At 38.1% G+C, this 17,988-nt stretch overlaps 1 protein-coding gene across 6 annotated transcripts in view; it reads left to right on the plus strand.

Moving 5' to 3' along the window:
• The window catches only part of LOC106884485 (uncharacterized), a 99,434-nt gene that overhangs the window by 33,011 nt on the left and 48,435 nt on the right, over nt 1–17,988 (plus strand). For all 6 annotated transcript variants that reach the window (XM_014935894.3, XM_014935895.3, XM_014935896.3 and 3 more), the window contains exons 2-3: nt 780–7,548; nt 10,162–11,428. In XM_014935894.3, the coding sequence (XP_014791380.2) occupies nt 780–7,548; nt 10,162–11,428 (8,036 nt within the window). The remainder of the gene's footprint in view (nt 1–779; nt 7,549–10,161; nt 11,429–17,988) is intronic.

Genomic DNA, 17,988 nt, shown 5'->3' on the forward strand with positions numbered 1-17,988 from the left:
AATTCAGACTTGACATTTTGATTGTACCAATGGTACTTTTTTTTTTTTTTCTTTGCTTGTGAAATTGAAGGAAAACAACCCCACTAACTGACTGAGTGTACTTTAATAAAAGAAAATGTCAAGATGTAGAGTATTCTAAATTCTTTTCACAAATTCTTAATATGTTTGAAATATGTTTAAAATTTTCACTTGTTTCAAAAAACACTTATATCAGTTGCAGAATGGCCTTGTCCATCTTGGTCATAAATTGGTTCAACAGAATAGAAATATTCCTTCACACTATCATTTTAGCTGAGTTTGCATACACCTACTTTATCATTCACTTTCAACCCAAGATAATCCAATTGCATCTCAGTTTCTTTCATTTTGGTTGTGGACCCTAATTCTGATTACGGTCCCAGTTTTGATAGCTACACTGTCAACAGTCCATCTCATATTAGACTTTTCACACATTGGTGTCTACCACTACCAGATTGCATATTTTACTTGTCTACGAGAAATTCCATGACGATGTCTTGAATGCCTTTGGCTAACTTATGGATGCCAGTCACAACCGTGATTTCCCTTGAAAGTTCTCTCTAAGACTCTATTGTAGCATCATTGCTAATTCCATTCAAATACACTTTGTTTAAAGCCAACCTAACCATATCCTCTTTCACCTCCTCCTCCTCATCATCACCATCATCATCATAATTTTTCTCTGTATTATGTTATTTTCATTCTTACTTTTTGGGGAAAAAAATCTATTTCTATGATTTCTTCTTTTTTCTTTTCCACAGAATGTTGGTAAAATTGACACACAATCACAGCACCAGCAGCAACTACAAAAACAGCAGCAGCAACTACAACAACTGCAACAGCAGCAACTACAACAGCAACACACTCTGTTATTACTACAACGGCAGAAACTGCAACAACAGCAACAACAGTCACTGCAACTTTATAAAACACAACAGAAACAGTTGCAACAACAGCAGCAGCACCTTCAGCAACAGTACCACCTGCAGCAGCAGCAGCAGTTAGGTCAACAAAATATTAAAAATGTTGACAATGATAAACCAATTTTGGTGCCTGAAGCACCATTTACAAGGAACGTTCCCAAAGTTTCTCGTATAAAACAGAAAAATAGATATCGCTCAACATGTCAATATGACAGACCAATTTCTTCCAGCACCCTAAACAGACAGTCTTCTTATAGAGATTGGCCTCCAGTTAACTTGGGGAAGAATTTCCCCAGTTCTGCTGGAAAATGTAGTTCTTATGATTTCCCAGATTGCGTAAGAAAAACAGGTGCTACCACAGCAACTTGTTACAAAGACCGGGGTGGTGTTAGTGAGAGTGGTGGCGAGTGTATTGACAGTACTGAAGATGGTACAAGTGATGCGTGTACATTGGACTACCACACATTTGCCAAGTATGAGCATCAGAACAAGGTTGACTTTAGTTTAGCCTCTCATAAACATCTTCGGAAAAATAATGGTGCTAGTTGTTCCGGGCCGTTTCCTGCTGAGTCTGCTTCGGATGTATTAAGTCGCTCTGATGTCTCACCTGACAGTGGAATTCAATCGTTCCCAGGCACACCTGTAAGAAACGAATCCCCAAGTCATTTACTATTGCTTAATTCTGATAACCACATTGAAGGCAGCCAGTTACTGTCCAACAGCCAACTTAACCGATGTATTTCAACATTTCAAAAACCAACCAGCTTATCCCAGCAAAGTATTGCCACAACCACAACCACCACGACCATCAATACTGCTACTACCACTTCTACTACTTGTGCCACCTCTCAGGTTACTCTCAGTTCAATTAGCTGTGATCTTAATAGACAAATCTGTGATATAAAAACAACTTCCTCAGCATCAGATTCAAAACACATGGGAAGGAGGAGAGGTAGGGGGCGCCCTCCTAAAAGGGCAAAAAATTCATGGATATTACAAAACAAGAAGTCATTGATTTATGCTCACTTGTATGCAGAAACAAGAGACGCCGAGGTAATTGAGAGGACCCCGTTTTCTAACAACATAACATTGCCTGAACACATACAAGCAAACAATCATCACACAAAAGATGTCAATGAGTTTCCTTTTTGTCAACAAATGCCCCATAAGATTCTGGAAAGAAATTATTCGGCTGATATTCTAGGTAAATCTTTGTCTAGCTACCAAGGGTGCAGGTTCCAACAAGACGATGGCAACCTTTCCCCGACTCGAGAGAATAAACAGTCAGTCTCTGAGCATAACCTATCTAATAAGAAAGTCACAAAGACTAAGTCACTTGAACCATTTCTACAGAACACTAAAGCAACATTATTTGAGAAAAATAAAGATGTGAATTTGTCTGTTAGCTCGAAACTACCAACTTGTGTCGATGAAAAATCTGGCAGCAATTCTAAAGCCTATGGCAGTGTGCCATGCTTTGATAAATTCAACATCCATTCAAATGGGAAGTCAAATCCAGTGCTTTGTACGAGTGTGGACAGCATAAGCAATGCTAATAAAACATCTCAGTTATCTTACCTTGCCAACCTCTTTGAATATGAGGGGTCACATGACAAACAACCCTGCTTGAACAAAACCAGTGATTTATCTGCTGAGAAGAAAGGTAGTGAGTTGAATAATTCCACAGGTATGAATGATATGTCTTACCTGAAATATGTAGATAACATACATACTGAGAACTCCTCAAATTTCTCACGGGCCAAAAAGAAAGACAAACTGTGCAGCAAGAAAGCAGAGAGGCAAATGTTATCATTGAACAGCAGTGAACAATCAGTTTGTCAATCATTAGCCAACTCCTCATCTGCACAATACTCATCAGACATTTCAACCCACAAATTTGGTTCTTTAGTTAAAACAGTGGATGTTCTTTCAAGTAAGGAAAAAGTGGACTCTCTCTATAAGAAAATGTGCATATTTTCAGAAAACAAAAAAACTGATTCTGCGTTTGATAAATCTTATTCTAAAAAATGTAACTCATCTAATAAGTTAGATTGCATACCAGCATTGCAAAAGGCAGATTTTGATAGTTATAAAGGCATCAAAGATTCATTACTCCCTAATCGCAGAATATATGAAGATTCTCCACCAGTTCTAATGAAAGCTGAAGATTTGCCATGCTCTGAAAAAGTCAAAGATCCACCTTGTTTGGAAGAATATTGTTTGCCTGGAGTTAAAAAGACTGAAACCAAACGTAAAAAGGCTGAAAATATGCCGAAAATTAAGAAAGCTGAAAAGCAGTTTGTTCCTATTAAACAGGATCTATCCAAGCCCAAGACTGACAGTTTTGTTCCTGCAAATGTCGAAAATGGTAAGATTCTTGAAGATTTTCGGTTGTCAAAATCTGAAAAGGCTGAGCCAATAAATGACATTGTTAGTAATTCTTTTGGGAAGAAATTAGATTCTAAAATGAAAGACGAACAGGTAAAACCCATGTTGGAACCCAAAGAGGGCGATGAAAGTAAAAAGGTGAAGGTAAGCAAAACTGGTAACACACTGTTGAAAAAATGTAATCTAGCAGAACAGAACAGTGAAACTTGTTTAATGCAGTCGAATAAAAAAGTTTCTGTTAAGAAATCTGAAGAAAAATTAGAATCTAAAAATATAAATATGAATTATGTATCAAAAAATACTGATTTATCATCAGCACCATTAACCCCAGTACTGTCCAGATGTGAAGAGAACAATTTCTTAAGTAAAACATCATCTGTAAATTGTCAGGCACCACCACCACCACAACAACAACAGAAGCAACAATTCAAACAAGTTAAACAACGACAGATTGGGAAATCTCAGCAGGTCCAGCTGAAACAGAAATCCACTCAACAGAAAGACACAACTTCATCGGAGACAAAACAGAAGAGTTCATCATTACCATCACATCACAGCTCCTCGCATTTACAACAAGAAAAACATCTTGTAGATTTACAATCTCAGAAAGCTACAACACATTTACACAAACAGAAGCAGCAGTCTGTGCAATCAAAACAACAGCAGCAGCAGCATCCACTGCAATTCCAGGATGCAAGACACCCTCCACAATTACAAGAACAACCTGCACAACTTCAACAGAAAAAGCAAATGCTACATGTGCAGCAGTTTGTTTCACAGCATCAGCAACAACCATTACAGCCACAACATCATCCTCCCAAATTACTTCAACAACAGGTTTTGTCACCAACCAAACTATTGGAACAGTGTCGCCCTCCATTAAACCTTCAAGAACAACTACCACCCCAGCTGTACCAACACCGACCATCAACCGCACCGGCCAAGATCCAAACATCGGCCTCACTACAACCAAAAGAATCTCACTCAAGTCCAACCAAACAGATGCAACAACAACCAGTACTGCATTCAATTAAACCAAAGAAGAAGGCTGACAATGGAATTGTTGAAAGAAACAAGCAAATTCCATTGATGAAAAAAGCCAGATCTCTTTCCAAGAAATCTATCAATAACCATATACATCCTCCAGACAGTAAGGCTTCTTTATTGTCTCAGCCTCCGCCAGCCAATAGTATTGAGGAACCAGTTGTGAAGAAGACTGAAGAATCATCTGAGATGAAAGCCATTGATGATAGGTTGTGCAGCCAAAGTTTTGTTGAATCTCTCAATACAAAGCAGTCAGGGACATTTGGAAATAACGTGGATGGGTCAAAGCTGCCCAAAATTAAGGATGATATAGTTTTACAGAAGGAAAAGGATGTCTTAACAGATAAAATATCTTGTCAGTCTGAAGATGACTTTGAGTCTTTCCCCAGTCAGAAGGTAATTCAAAATGATGTAAATTTTATAAAATCTGATAATTTAAGAAGTCTCCAGAAATTGAAGAAAGGAAAGAAACTTTCAAAGCTTCAGAAGTTACACCTCACTGATAAGAAAAATACTTCAGAAGAACTTCTGAAGTTGGCCGAAAAACATTCCTTAAATGCTCCAGACTCTCCCAAAACTGAAGGCCCAAGCAAATTAAAAAGAAGTTCGTTAGTTAGACGTAAAAAAGCTGCATTTAACAGTAATTTCAAAAATCAAGTTGAATCTCTTCAAGGAACAATAACGGACCCTTGCATTCGGAACACTTGTGATTCTAAAGCTGAATTCCATTCGAGTTACAGAAACTGTAACGATTTATGTGATAAAACCAAGACTGAAATAGGTGGGTCATTAAATGGGATCCAAGTTCGCAGAAAACCAGGAAGACCAAAGGGCTCTAAAAACAAGTCGATGCTAAAGAAAACTTTGGCGTCACAGAAATTACCGACCATGTTTGAGCAACCTGAAAATAATGGGATTCCCAATAATATGACCCATGATAACTTGATGTCTGGTAAACTGAGTCAGCGGAGCTCAAGGAGTTCTTTGAGTGGTTCAACTCATAGCTTGTCCCCTATTGTGAAACGTCCCCGAGGGAGACCTCGGAAAAATCCAACTGCTAATGCTTTACGGCCTTTGGAAAATAAGCGTTTACGGCATTTAGAAGAGGTAACTCAGACTGGATTGGAATGTGAGAACTCTGAAACCTTGGAGACTAAACGAAGATCCGGGTTAGGGCAAAAACTCCCTTCTGAAGAAGGAGATTTTGATTCATTGATCAGGAGTGTTCACGATTCAATTAAATCTCAGTTCCATGGCCAAGAGGAAACCGAAGATTTTAATGACTTCAATTTGACTGATAATTTAGACACCATTGAACCCACTCTTGTTAATGTTTGCATTCAGCAAGAAACCAAACCCACTCGAGTTGTTCCGAAAATCAGGAGGCCTAAGCTTCACGTGATGATGCGTAGGCCTCGTCGTGGACGAAGGAAAAAAAGAAGTGTTTCATCAAACAGTCATCAGTCGTTTCTTCGGAGCTCTTTTTCATCAAACGTTAATCTCCCTGCAAAAGCTACATTTTCTTCATTTACTTCCAATAACATTCATCTTAATCAGCCGTCTTTTACATCAGATGGAAATTCTTTTTCTAGTTTTGCTGCAACATCAACCACAATCTCAAAAGCAGGATTTCATTCACAGTCATTCAAGAAATTTACTCGCCAATGTGCAAAACGTAAATTAATCAGTAAGAAGAAGAAAAAACGGATGCTTTATTTTCGGTCTAAACATAAAAATATAGTTGATCCAGTATTTCTTGCAGATCTTGATGTAATAATTGGACAATTTGATAGTTTGATAATATCAGAATCTCTTGAACATCTTGCAAAGTTTAACATGGGTGACAAACCTATGCCAAGCATATTTCGGTTAGCAAAAATTATCAGCAGTAAAAAGAAAAAAAAGGAAAGGCAACTGACATATAATGAACAGAATAACTGCCACTTTTCATACGAGGACATGCAGTGTCAGCTCTCTCCACAGATAAGCCCAACAGAGAACCAGCAGTCACCATTCCATTATTTAACAGACAAATCTAAGAAGGTTAAGTTACGTAAGGAGTTGAGAGAACGTTGCTCGAAAGATGTTGGGGACAAAAGGAACAAAGCAGCAGCAGCTGAAAAATTACTGAAAGACCCTGTAAAAGTTGGAGTGAAAGAACCTGGTGGGAAGAATCGTCGAGAGGCTTGTGAAAAAGTCGTCAAGGATACAAAAGAGCGAGAAAAAGTGAGCCGAGGTTTATCGCTTGATAGAGCACGCCGATGCTCTTCACTTGACAGAGTACGAAAAGGTTCATTAAATAAAGTACGCAAGGGGTCGTCATTAGATCGAAGTGGCAAAACTTCTAGTGAGTGCCACTTTGAGAAAAATGGTTCTGATGAACAAAATGGTGATATTAAATTTCACAAAAGTTATGTTAAAACTTTGAATAATGCCATCGATAAATCCACTGATGTTGACAATAAGATATCTAAAAATGATACAACATTGGAACATATAAAAACCAAAGATTCAGAATTAACTGAGACAATTCCTGAGAAATCCTTTGCAAAATCTAATCGTAAGGTTTCTGTAACTCCAAAATCTGATAAATCATTAGAAAAGTCGTGTGATGAGCATTTAGAATCGGAGAAAAACATTGATAAATCATTGGATAGTTCAAAAGTGTTATTTCAGAAGGAAGAGAATCTTCGAAGAGTAAATGAGAAGATGAATTATGTCGGTGCTGTTCACAGCAAAGAAAATGCCGAAAATTCTTATAGAGAGAAATGTCCACAGGAGTTGTTAGAGAAACCGCCTCATAAAGAGTGCTTTGATAGAAATCGTAAAGATTTCTTAGAAAAATCTCGGAAAGACTCAGGAGAGAAAATTCGCAAAGAAATTGGAGAGAAAAGCCATAAAGAGAAAAATAAAGTAATTCGTCGGAAAAGTGCCTCTGAAGAGAATCTCTGCCAGACTGGTGAAGAGATGAAAATGAGCAACCAGCAGTGTTTGCCACCAAAGAAGAGACATAAACTCTTTTCCAGTGTCCAATCATCTGCTGAAGGAGATTGTCAAATGTCAAATGGGAAAGCTGATCCCACACTTCAGTGCTTAAAGACACCGGAAAAGCGTAAAGTTGGCCGACCACGCAAACATCCATTACATTATGAAGAACTTCCTAATGTAGATTCTGGTAAGTAATTAACACTTTGGTGCAACTTCTTCTATATTGTCTTCTTCAAAGACATCTTAACACATATCTTCTTTATTGAAGTTAGCGATCTTGTAAGGAGTGAAGGCGCATGGCTCAGTGGTTAGAGTGCCAAACTTATGACTGTGAGGTTGTGAGTTTGAATCCTGGACCGGGTTGTGTGTTGTGTTCTTGAGCAAGACACTTTATTTCATGTTGCTCCAATTCACTCAGCTGTAGAAATGAGTTGCAACATCACAAGTGCCAAGCTGTATCGGCCTTTGCCTTTCCCTTGGATAAATTAAGCTGGTATTTTTTATGCCTGCTATTTCAGTACAACTCTATGCATGCATGAAGCATCAGACAACCACATTGGGAGTTTATAGCTGATTCTGCCCATAAGAAAGGAACAAATAATACAAGGTGGCTGTAGGTCATCACACCCTGGCAATGCCGGGATGCATTGCTAGTTCTTTATAAGTGTTAAGTTATCCTTTTCCAGAGTTGATGAAATAGAAAGCAGTCAAGTACAGGGGTTGTTCATTGACTACACATCTCCAAAATGTGTAGCCTTTGTATTAGTGGTAGAAATCCTTATCTGGGGCCCACAGTCAGAGTTATTCCATACATATGGTCCATTTAGGGCTTATTGAAAGTCTTAATATTCTTCAGTTGATTTGAACTGCCTTCAACACTTCATGTTATCTGTTTATCTTTAATCTTCATCCATGCAGCATCTTGATTCAAGTGTCTTTTACCATGAGTCTTGTGTGTGGAATTTGGGAGGTAGAAAGTATATGGAAGTTTGGGTGGTACCATTTCTGTTTATAGGGAACTGCTCTAACACCAGCCCTTAGTCCTGGAGTACCTTTAACATAGTAAAGTCCATTGTAAACATTGAGACCAAATTTCTAGTCTGACAATAAATTCCTCTTTCCCTCCAACCAGTCTGGGGTCTCTGAGAGAAAAAGTCGAGGACACTGCTCTTCCTCTTCTGAGAAAAGTCAATGTGGTACTTCTTTACCATCTGAGGATGCAATGTATGTCTGTGTGTCAGCTGCAGTAAATATATTCCATGAAGCGTTCACCAGTTTGTCACTGGTTCTGTTGTTGATCCATAGTTTTCACAATCTTCAGGAAACCTCTTCAGTGGTTCTACTTTAGAATCACTACACGAATACAATGAAGTAGTACCACTTCAGTAACCCTATCAATTACAGGATGTCCATTAAAATTCTTCATATATTCTCCTCCTCCTCCTCCTCTTGATCTACATTAAATATTTCAAGTTGATATTTGCTTTTTCACCTTTCTAGAAGTTAAAAGCTCTGGCTTCAACAAAATGATTGTTATTTTAGTTTTAGAGCAAACACATAGGACTTCACTCCTCACCCCACCCCCTTCTCATTCACCTACATTGATTACATCTGGAACAAATAGCCATTCTCCAATATTATTCCTGGCAGAACTGGGCACAGAAGGGAAAAAATTGGTTTTGAGTTTGTTTTTAATATTTTTCTTCTTTCTGTTGCTTGACTTTTTTTTTCTTTTTGTTATTCTTATTCCTCATTTACCATTTCAACGGCAGCAGAGTTGATTATTTTCCTAAACTGTTTTAGTTTTTAACAGTGATTTTATAAATTTATTGAAAATAGAAACACAGAGAGTCTTGGTGGTTAATGCGATCTGTAGACATGGAGTTAGAGGGGTGGGTGGGTGTCTCTTTGGTTAATTTATTTTTTTATTTGTTATCTTTTTTTTCTTGTTGGTTGTAGATTGACTGACATTATGCCATTGAGGAAGGAAGGGGTGGATCCTTTTTTAAAAAAAAATAATAAATTACGTTTGACATTTAATGCATTCCTAATTCTGGGTGATGGCATTGTTAGAAGCAGTTTGAGAGTTGCAAAACTAGAGGATCGCTGTCTCTTATTTCTGAGTTCAACTTCTGCTTCGATTTGAACTTTGCCTTCTCCAGGCAGAGTGATGCTGTTGGTGGCAGCAACAGTGGTGGTGGTGGTAAAGAACTGGCACTCTTGGTTATGGCAGTGAGGGTTCCAGTTGATCCGATCAACTGAACAGCCAACTTGTGAAATTAATGTGCAAGTGGCTGAGTACTCCACAGACATGCATAATCCTTAACATATTCCTGGGGGAGATTCAGCATGACACAGAATGTGACAACGCTGGCTCTTTTGAAATACGCGTACAAATCATTTTTGCCAGCTGAGGGGAAACTGAAGAAACATGAAATAAAGCGTCTTTGTCAAGGGCATAATGTGCTGGCCGGAATTGAACTCACGACCTGATGATTGTGAGCCAAATTACCCTAACCACTTAGCTACACACCTTCACTTGGTGTAGATAAACTGCCAGAGGAATTGAATAACAAAATATTACAATGTGTTACTCTCTCAGAGAGAGAATTAATGCAATAACTAGGGATCCTTGATACCAACTGGTACCTGTGAAAGCGTTGTGTAGATAATGTTTTGGTCATTAATTCTGTATTTATGCATGGCAAATCAGTCACATAATTATGTCTAGGATATTTTCAAGCTACTTTTGTCGATGTGTGGATGTCTATGTGTATTCTTTGTGTTTTTTCATCTCTAGGTATGGAAAATAATTATCAGTCTCTTGAGACACCAGTTACTGTGAATAACAATAAGAACTCAGCTTCATATGAATTGGATAAATCATGCAGTGAGATGGCATCGCTAGATGGTTCCAGCTCATTGTCGCATTCACAGGCATTTTCTTCACACAGCCGCCCTAAATGCTCCAGGAAGTCATCTTACGAGGAGAACAAATGTTTCACCAACAATAGTGTGAAGTCCAACTGCATTTTAGAGAATTACAATGTACAGCAATCCAAAGATGGTCAGAAAGATGCTCCACGTTTATCTGAATCTCGGTGTACAGTTGTACAGGACTCAAGACTTTATAACTACGGTTCAACGGACTGTGACCGTGGGGCTGCTGCTGCATCTGTTGATAGCAGCAGCAGTGTTGGAAGTGTGTGTTCTCGTCAACAGAGTACAAAACTGGCAGCAACTGCTGCAGTGTCGACTGCAGGAGTAACAGCAGCAGCTGCTACTGCTGCAACGCCAGCAACAACAGTAGCAGCAGTGGTTACAGCCTCTAACACTAGCATCACTACATCATCATCATCATCATTATCATCATCATCTTCTTCATCTTCATCAACAACAACAACAACTACAACATCAGCCACAGTAGCATCAATGCCAGCTACAGTGGAAACTGCTGCATCATCATCATCTTCACTATCATCACCACCATCATTATCATCATCATTCTTATCATCATCATCATCATCATCGTCATCAACAGCAAAATCTTCTACTGCTAAAAAAGACTGTAAATCTTGCTTGGAATGCCAAAATCTGCAAAACCAGGTAAGTAACAAAACAGGCAAAGGGAAGACCAAGCTAGCCTCCCCTGAACATTCACCTGATTCGAAAAATGCTGTGGAAAAGATAAAACGTAAACTTGTGAACCAAAGTGTTCAACGATTACATAAGGCTGGACAGGTGAGGACTAAAGCTGATTGGTTATCACATGCTGATAACAGCCAATCGAAATCACCGGCAGATCTGGCCAACACTGATTATGTAAACGAAGTGACTTCTGAGAGCCACAATGTTCAGTCAACTGTGATGGATGATGGAGTATCTGAAGCGTGTCGTACGGACTCAAACAGACAGACTAGCATAGATAGCATTTCCTCTAATTCTGTGATAAATTATGTTCAATCAGAAAACGAGCCACTAACCGCCATGCACAAGAAACGCCAACGGAGTACCACGGATGATGGCAGAAGTAAACCCAAGAGAAGACGACAAGAAGGTTCTTTGAGGTAAGAAAAGTTGAGTTTTTTCTTTTCGTTTGTTGTTCTTAACTTTTTTTATTTCATCTTTGTTATATCATTTCAAATGTATTTATTATAAACACACACACACACACATATGTATGTATAATTATATGTTGGTGAAATGGATTATTTCCACATTGGTAATGGTTTTGTTCAGTTGATTTCAGGGACTTAAAAATAAAACGACAGCAAGGATATTCGAAAGCGTTGGATGTCTTTGATTGGTCATGTGACTGATGACATTGAGTTCTTTGCCTCAAACATTAGGAGGTGATTCTGATTCGAAGTTCCTCAGTAAGCACTTAGGTGTATGCCAGTTGGTTAAGAAAAGTTCAAGACTGGGCAGATGATGTGGAATTTTTCTGGCAAACAGGAGCTGTAAATCCTATTTAACAACGGACATTTCTAACATTTCTAACATGGGTGTCTATTGCACATTTTGTGTTCTTATATAAAAGAACCCTCCACTTCCATGTGTGTGCATGTAGCATTGAGAATTATAGCAGGTATAAGAGGTGTTACAAATTGTGAATGGCACTGGAATGGCTGAAAGCACAGAAAGGGAGGTGATTGGCTAAAGTAGTGCAGACAGGGATTAAAATGAGAAATGGAAAATGATTCCAAGGGGGGAGGGGAGGTAACTGGAAGAAACATATCTTCAAATCCAATTATTGTTCTGCCCAGAACTAAAAACTGACAGATTTTGCATTTCATTTCCAACCAGTTTCCAACCTTTATAAATTAATGCTGTATTTAGTATTTATTTGCTTTGCGATATAAATCTGATTTATTGTGAGTCATTATTTCTTGTGCATTGGTACCAAACTGGAGCCCTGCTTACATAAAACATTATTTTTGGTCGTCGGTGGATTAATGAGTCTTCTTGAGTGAGGGTATGTCTGATAACTCAGATCATGTGACTTGAATATGAATTAATAGAATCTTGTTTTGAAACCAATTTTAATACTTGAGACCTTTCTTTCAGCAATTCCATTTGATTATGATTTGATGGGAGGAGGGCATATATATGATGTTATCAATCCATGTATACAAGTCGTTATCAGGAAATTCACAAACATTGTAAAACAATGTTTCCTGAGTACAGTTCTTGATTATTTAATCCTTATTACTTTGGCCTCTTCCCCTCCTCAGCTGCAATTATTAAAAACAGTCATTTCCTACCTTACATTTCTCTCGCTCTTTATAGCTCTGTTATTTCATCACATTACCTCTCTAATTATCTTCCCTTTCTCTGGTGAAGAGATTTCTTTCCTCTTTCCACTTCTCTTACATTATTTCTAACCCTCACTCTTTCCATACCTCCTTACATAGAACTCTCTTTACTCATGACTGTCTAACAAGTTGCTGGCTTCCACTTCCCTAATCTTTCACCTCTCTATCTATCTACAACTCTTTCTCTCTCTCTTTCATCACCTCTTTCAACACAGCCACTACTTTCTCCTTTCAGTGTGAGAGAGAAATCAACAGTCAACAAAACTTTTATAAGTGTGTGGGTGTGTTATTATATGTAAAGTGTATGTTGTGATTGACATCTTCTGTATTGTTAGAACCTCTAACCTAACCTAATTCCTCCCTGTTCCAAAAAAAACTGTGCTTTTTGAGGAGGAAGGTTTGGCAGGAACTAACAGATGTCATTGCCAAAAATAGAACGGAGTCAAATTGAAAAATCCAGTCTTTGGCAAAAGTTATTATTGTTGTTGTTATTCATCTTTTAGGAGTTGATAAAAGAAATACCAGTTGTGTACTGCTATCCATCTCTCTTGAAACTTCAGCTCTTGTGCCTATAGCAGAAAGAAATTACTATTGTTGTTGTTTCAAATTTTGGCATAAGGCCAGTAACTGAAGGGTGGGACAAGTTGATTGTATCATCCCAGTACTTGATTGGCTTGTAGGAGTGGCTTTGTGGTAAGTAGCTTGTTTACGAACCACATGGTTCCGGGTTCAGTCCCGCTGCATGGCACCTTGGGCAAGCGTCTTCTACTATAGCCTCAGGCCGACCAAAGCCTTGTGAGTGGATTTTGTAGACGGAAACTGAAAGAAGCCCGTCGTATATATGTATGTATATATATATATATATATATATATATATATATATATATATATATATATATGTATGTATGTATGTATGTGTGTGTGTTTGTAAAGTTGACCTTGGCAAGATTGGAATTCAGAATGTGAAGATGGACGAAATGCCACTAAGCATTTTGTCCACTGTGCTAAAAATTCTGCCAGCTCACTGCCTTAATAACAACAACAACAACAACAACAGCAGCAATAATAATGTTGCTTATTTTATCCCTGCCGGAAGGATGAAAGCTTAAGTAATCCTAGGCAGGAGTTGAAAGTAGAACGTTAAGGGATGTAACTAAACACCACTGTCAGTCAATTTACTAATTTTGCCATCCACAGCTCTATAATAATAATAATAATAATAATAATAATAATAATAATAATAATGATAACAATAATAATTACGTATACATGCATGCACACACACACACACACACTCTCAAGTATAAAGTGTATTTCAATTAGCATATCATCATCTTCTCTGCTTTCACATGTGTGCTGTGATCCTCTGAGATCAGCAGCCTTTAGCAATTGTTTATTTTCCAGTGTGACCTTTTCCAGATACAAGTGTGACCATTCTACAATTATCTGTCTTTGGGAGGGGAGGGGGTGGGGATGGGTTTCAGTTATTGCCAATTGTCAATTGTCAAAATTGGGGTGGGGGGGTTTCACTTTATAGCCGTGTATATGTGTATGTGTATATCTACACTGTTATTTCCTCCTCTCACTCTCACCCAAGTTGCAGACTCAGTGTGATCTTTTGACAAACTGGGTTATGACCTTGATTCAGCCTGTTGCAAACACTGTATTTTACTTATATCTATATCTATATACACACACACACACACCACACAGACATGTGTATATGTGTGTGTGTAATATATAATATATGCATGTCTTCATGTATGTGTGTGTGTGTGTGTTTATAACATATGAAAATATATTTGTGTACTTTTATTATGATTGTGTTTGTCTTGGCTATCTCGCTAGTTTCTTATGAATGTTTGTTTACAGCCATCCACTTCTCTCTCTCTCTCTCTCTCTCTCTCTCTCTCTCTGTCTTTGCTTCACCCTCCCCTCACACTTTCTCACTTCATGTATCTGTGTGTGTATGTGTGCTTGCATGTATATATGTGGATGTGTGTTACATTCTCTCCAAGCCATGTGAGTAACTATTGTATATAGCTGCTATAAATTGGCATAATTTAGAACAATGAGTTGCTTAAGTACAGCCAACAGCATCAGCAGCAGCTGAAGCAGCAGTGGCAGCAGTAGATTTCTTCTTCGCCATCTTCTTATTATTTTGTGGTGGAATTAAAAACAGTTCTTTTCCTCACCTTTCTTTCTTTTCTCTGACAAAGAATTTTACATCCTTTGAGATTTATGTATGTTAATTACTTCAGCTTTCATAATCTCTAGCTGTTACTGCTCAATGTTCTTCATCACCGATGGCATGAGAGCAATAGGTCCTCTGTATTAAAGGCTCATTGAAATTAAGTACCAGTCACATACTGGGGTCAATATAATTGAATAGGTGGGCCTGAAGTTATCTATTATCTTACTCTTGTTTTGGTCTTTGTCAACAACAACAACAATGATTCAAATTCCGCTGGGGTCAACTTTGCCTTTCATCCTTTCGGGGTCGCTAAATTAAGTACCAATGAAACACTGGGGAGTCAATGTAATCGACTTGTGCCTATAGCTGAAAGGATTATTCTTATTATTATTCCCTTTAGATGATAATAACTCTTTCTACTCTAGGCACCAGAGCTGAAATTTGAGGGGGGAGGGAGCTAGTTGATTACATTGACCCCAGTGTTTGACTGGTACTTTTATTTTATTGACCCTGAAAAGTTGACTCAGTGGGATTTGAAATGAGAAAGTAAACAGCCAGAAGGAATAAGTTCAAATTTATGGCACGAGACCAGCAAGTTCAGAGGAGCGGGTGGGTGGGTGTGGGTGTGGGGATTACATTGACCACCACCACCACCATCCTCAACTGGTACTCATTTTATCGACCCTCAAAAGGATGAAAAACAAAGTCAATCTCAGCAGGGTTTGAACTCAGAATGTAGAGACAGACAAAATGCCACTAAACATTTTGCACAGCATGCTAATGAATCTGTCAGCGCTTGCTGCCTTGATTAATGATGATGATGATTAGAAAAAGGAATTGAAAAATATTTGTGAATGATCCTTGGCTGACCATCCATGCGAGAAGTAACTGCTCTGCCACACGAGAAGAGCATTGTCGCTGGGAATTTCTTCTTTCTTTTTACTCTTCTCTCTCTCTCTCTCTCTCTCTCTCTCACACACATAACTTGGCTTTGTGAATGGACAATCTGATGTGTTTATCTTAATGGCCTACATTGTATACAGTGAGTTTCTTTGCTCTAGATGTCAAAAAGACACTTGGCAAGAAATGGAAACAAAATTGAAAGAAGGAAAATAATAATAATAATAATAATAAATTTTGGCACAAGGCCAGCAATTTCGAGGGAGTGTGTAAATCAAATACATCGACCCCCATCACTCAAGTGGTACTTATTTTATTAACCCCCAAAAGGATGAAAGGCAAAGTCGACCTCAGTGGAATCCAAAGGTGAATTATTAAAACCCCAAAGAATTCCTCTCAACACATGGCTATGATGCTCCCCAACTACTTCTGCTCGTGATCAGAGATGCACATATCGTCAGCCACCAAGGAACATGCTTAACTGGTTAAGGTCGAACAACTGACAAGCTAAGCTCTATTATTGAGCAGAATATTTGCTGTAGCCCATCTTTTTATACCAAGACAAAACAATGTACGTGATAACACTTTATTATTATTATTACTGAGTGCAGTGAGGTAGCAGAATCATTAGAGCATGAAGCAAAATGCTTGCATATTCTGAGTTCAAATCCCACCAAAGTCAACTTTGCCCTTTCATCCTTCCAGAGTCAGTAAAATAAGATTCCAGTCAAGCATTGGGATCGACATAATCAGTTTGGCCCCTTCCTTCAAAATTGCTGGATTTGTGCCAGAATTAGAAAGCAGGGGGTGGTGAGTTGGCAGAGTCTTAGCACACCAGACAAAATGCTCAGCAGCATTTCGTCTATATGCTCTGAGTTCAAATGCTGCTGAGGTTGACTTTCAGGGTGGATAAAATTAGTACCAAAATCAGGGTCAATCAACTTGAAAAACTGCTGGCCTTGTTCCCAAATTTCAAAAACCATTATTGATGGTGACAGCAGCAGGGGGTCGGTCGGTCGGTCGGTGGTACCAATGTAAGAATTGCCGGAGTACAGAACTAAAGGCCTTGCAGTATTTAGTTCCATATATTACACCTTAGATTCTGAGTTCAGATCCTGTCTAGTTTGATAAAATAAATACCAGTAATAGTTTGGGGGTCAATTTTTAATTATTAATCCTTTTCAGTGAAAGAAATAGTAGGTTCAATTTAATTAGTTGTCCATTTTCATACCTCTTCTTTTTTTTTTCTTTTTTTCCTTTTTTTTTTTTAGCTCAATTCTAACCAGGATTGAATTTGTTTTCCCTTCTGGAATCAACAAAATAAATTATAGTTAAGTCCTTCAAGTTGATTAAATTGTCTGTTCCCTCTTGTACAAAACGTGTGGCTTTGTGCCTACATTAGAAATTATTAATTATTGTGTGTAATTAGTTTTTAGGCAGGTGGACCAGAAATGTTTAGAGCAAGTACAATTCCTCAGCAAGTACTTTTAATAAGACATCAATTAATCACAAAGTAATTAGCGAACATTTAATCAGTAGTTAAAAACAATTAAAATAAGTGAGACATTTTTACTTCTCATCAGTATTATTGTTGTTGTTGTTGTTGTTGTTGTTGTTGTTGTTGTTGCCAGCTGGCAAAATAGTTGTTACGCTGGGCTAAATGCTTTGTGGCACTTTGTCCATCTTTAAGTCCTAATTTCCACCAACATCATCTTTGCCTTTCATGCTTTTTGGTGTAGGGGCGGGGTCAATAAAATAAATGCCAGTGTACCACTGGGGTCAATGTAATAGACTTATATCACCACCCCTCCCCCCGAAATTGTTGGCCTTGTGCTGAAATTTGAAACCATTATTATTGTTGATGTCATTATTATTATTATTATTATTATTATTATTATTATTATTATTATTATTAATCGTTTGCACTGCTGTTGAAATGCTAAACGGTATTTCGTCTGTTCTCAGTTCAAATTCCGCCAAGGTTGACTTTGCCTTTCACCCTTTTGGGGTCGATTAGATAAGTACCAGTTATACACTGGAGTCGATGTAATTGACTTACCACCACCACCACCTCCTCGCAAGGATTATTATTATTATTAGTATTAATTGTTAGCATGCCGGGCGAGATGCTTACCAAAGCCTCGTGAGTGGATGTGGGTGAGGATGGAGGGATGGAGTATGAACAGCGTTTATGCCATCTGACACAAGTAATAGCATC

Source organism: Octopus bimaculoides, chromosome 12 (assembly GCF_046866305.1).
Source record: "Octopus bimaculoides isolate indiv1 chromosome 12, ASM4686630v1, whole genome shotgun sequence".
NCBI classification, from domain to species: Eukaryota; Metazoa; Mollusca; class Cephalopoda; order Octopoda; family Octopodidae; genus Octopus; species Octopus bimaculoides.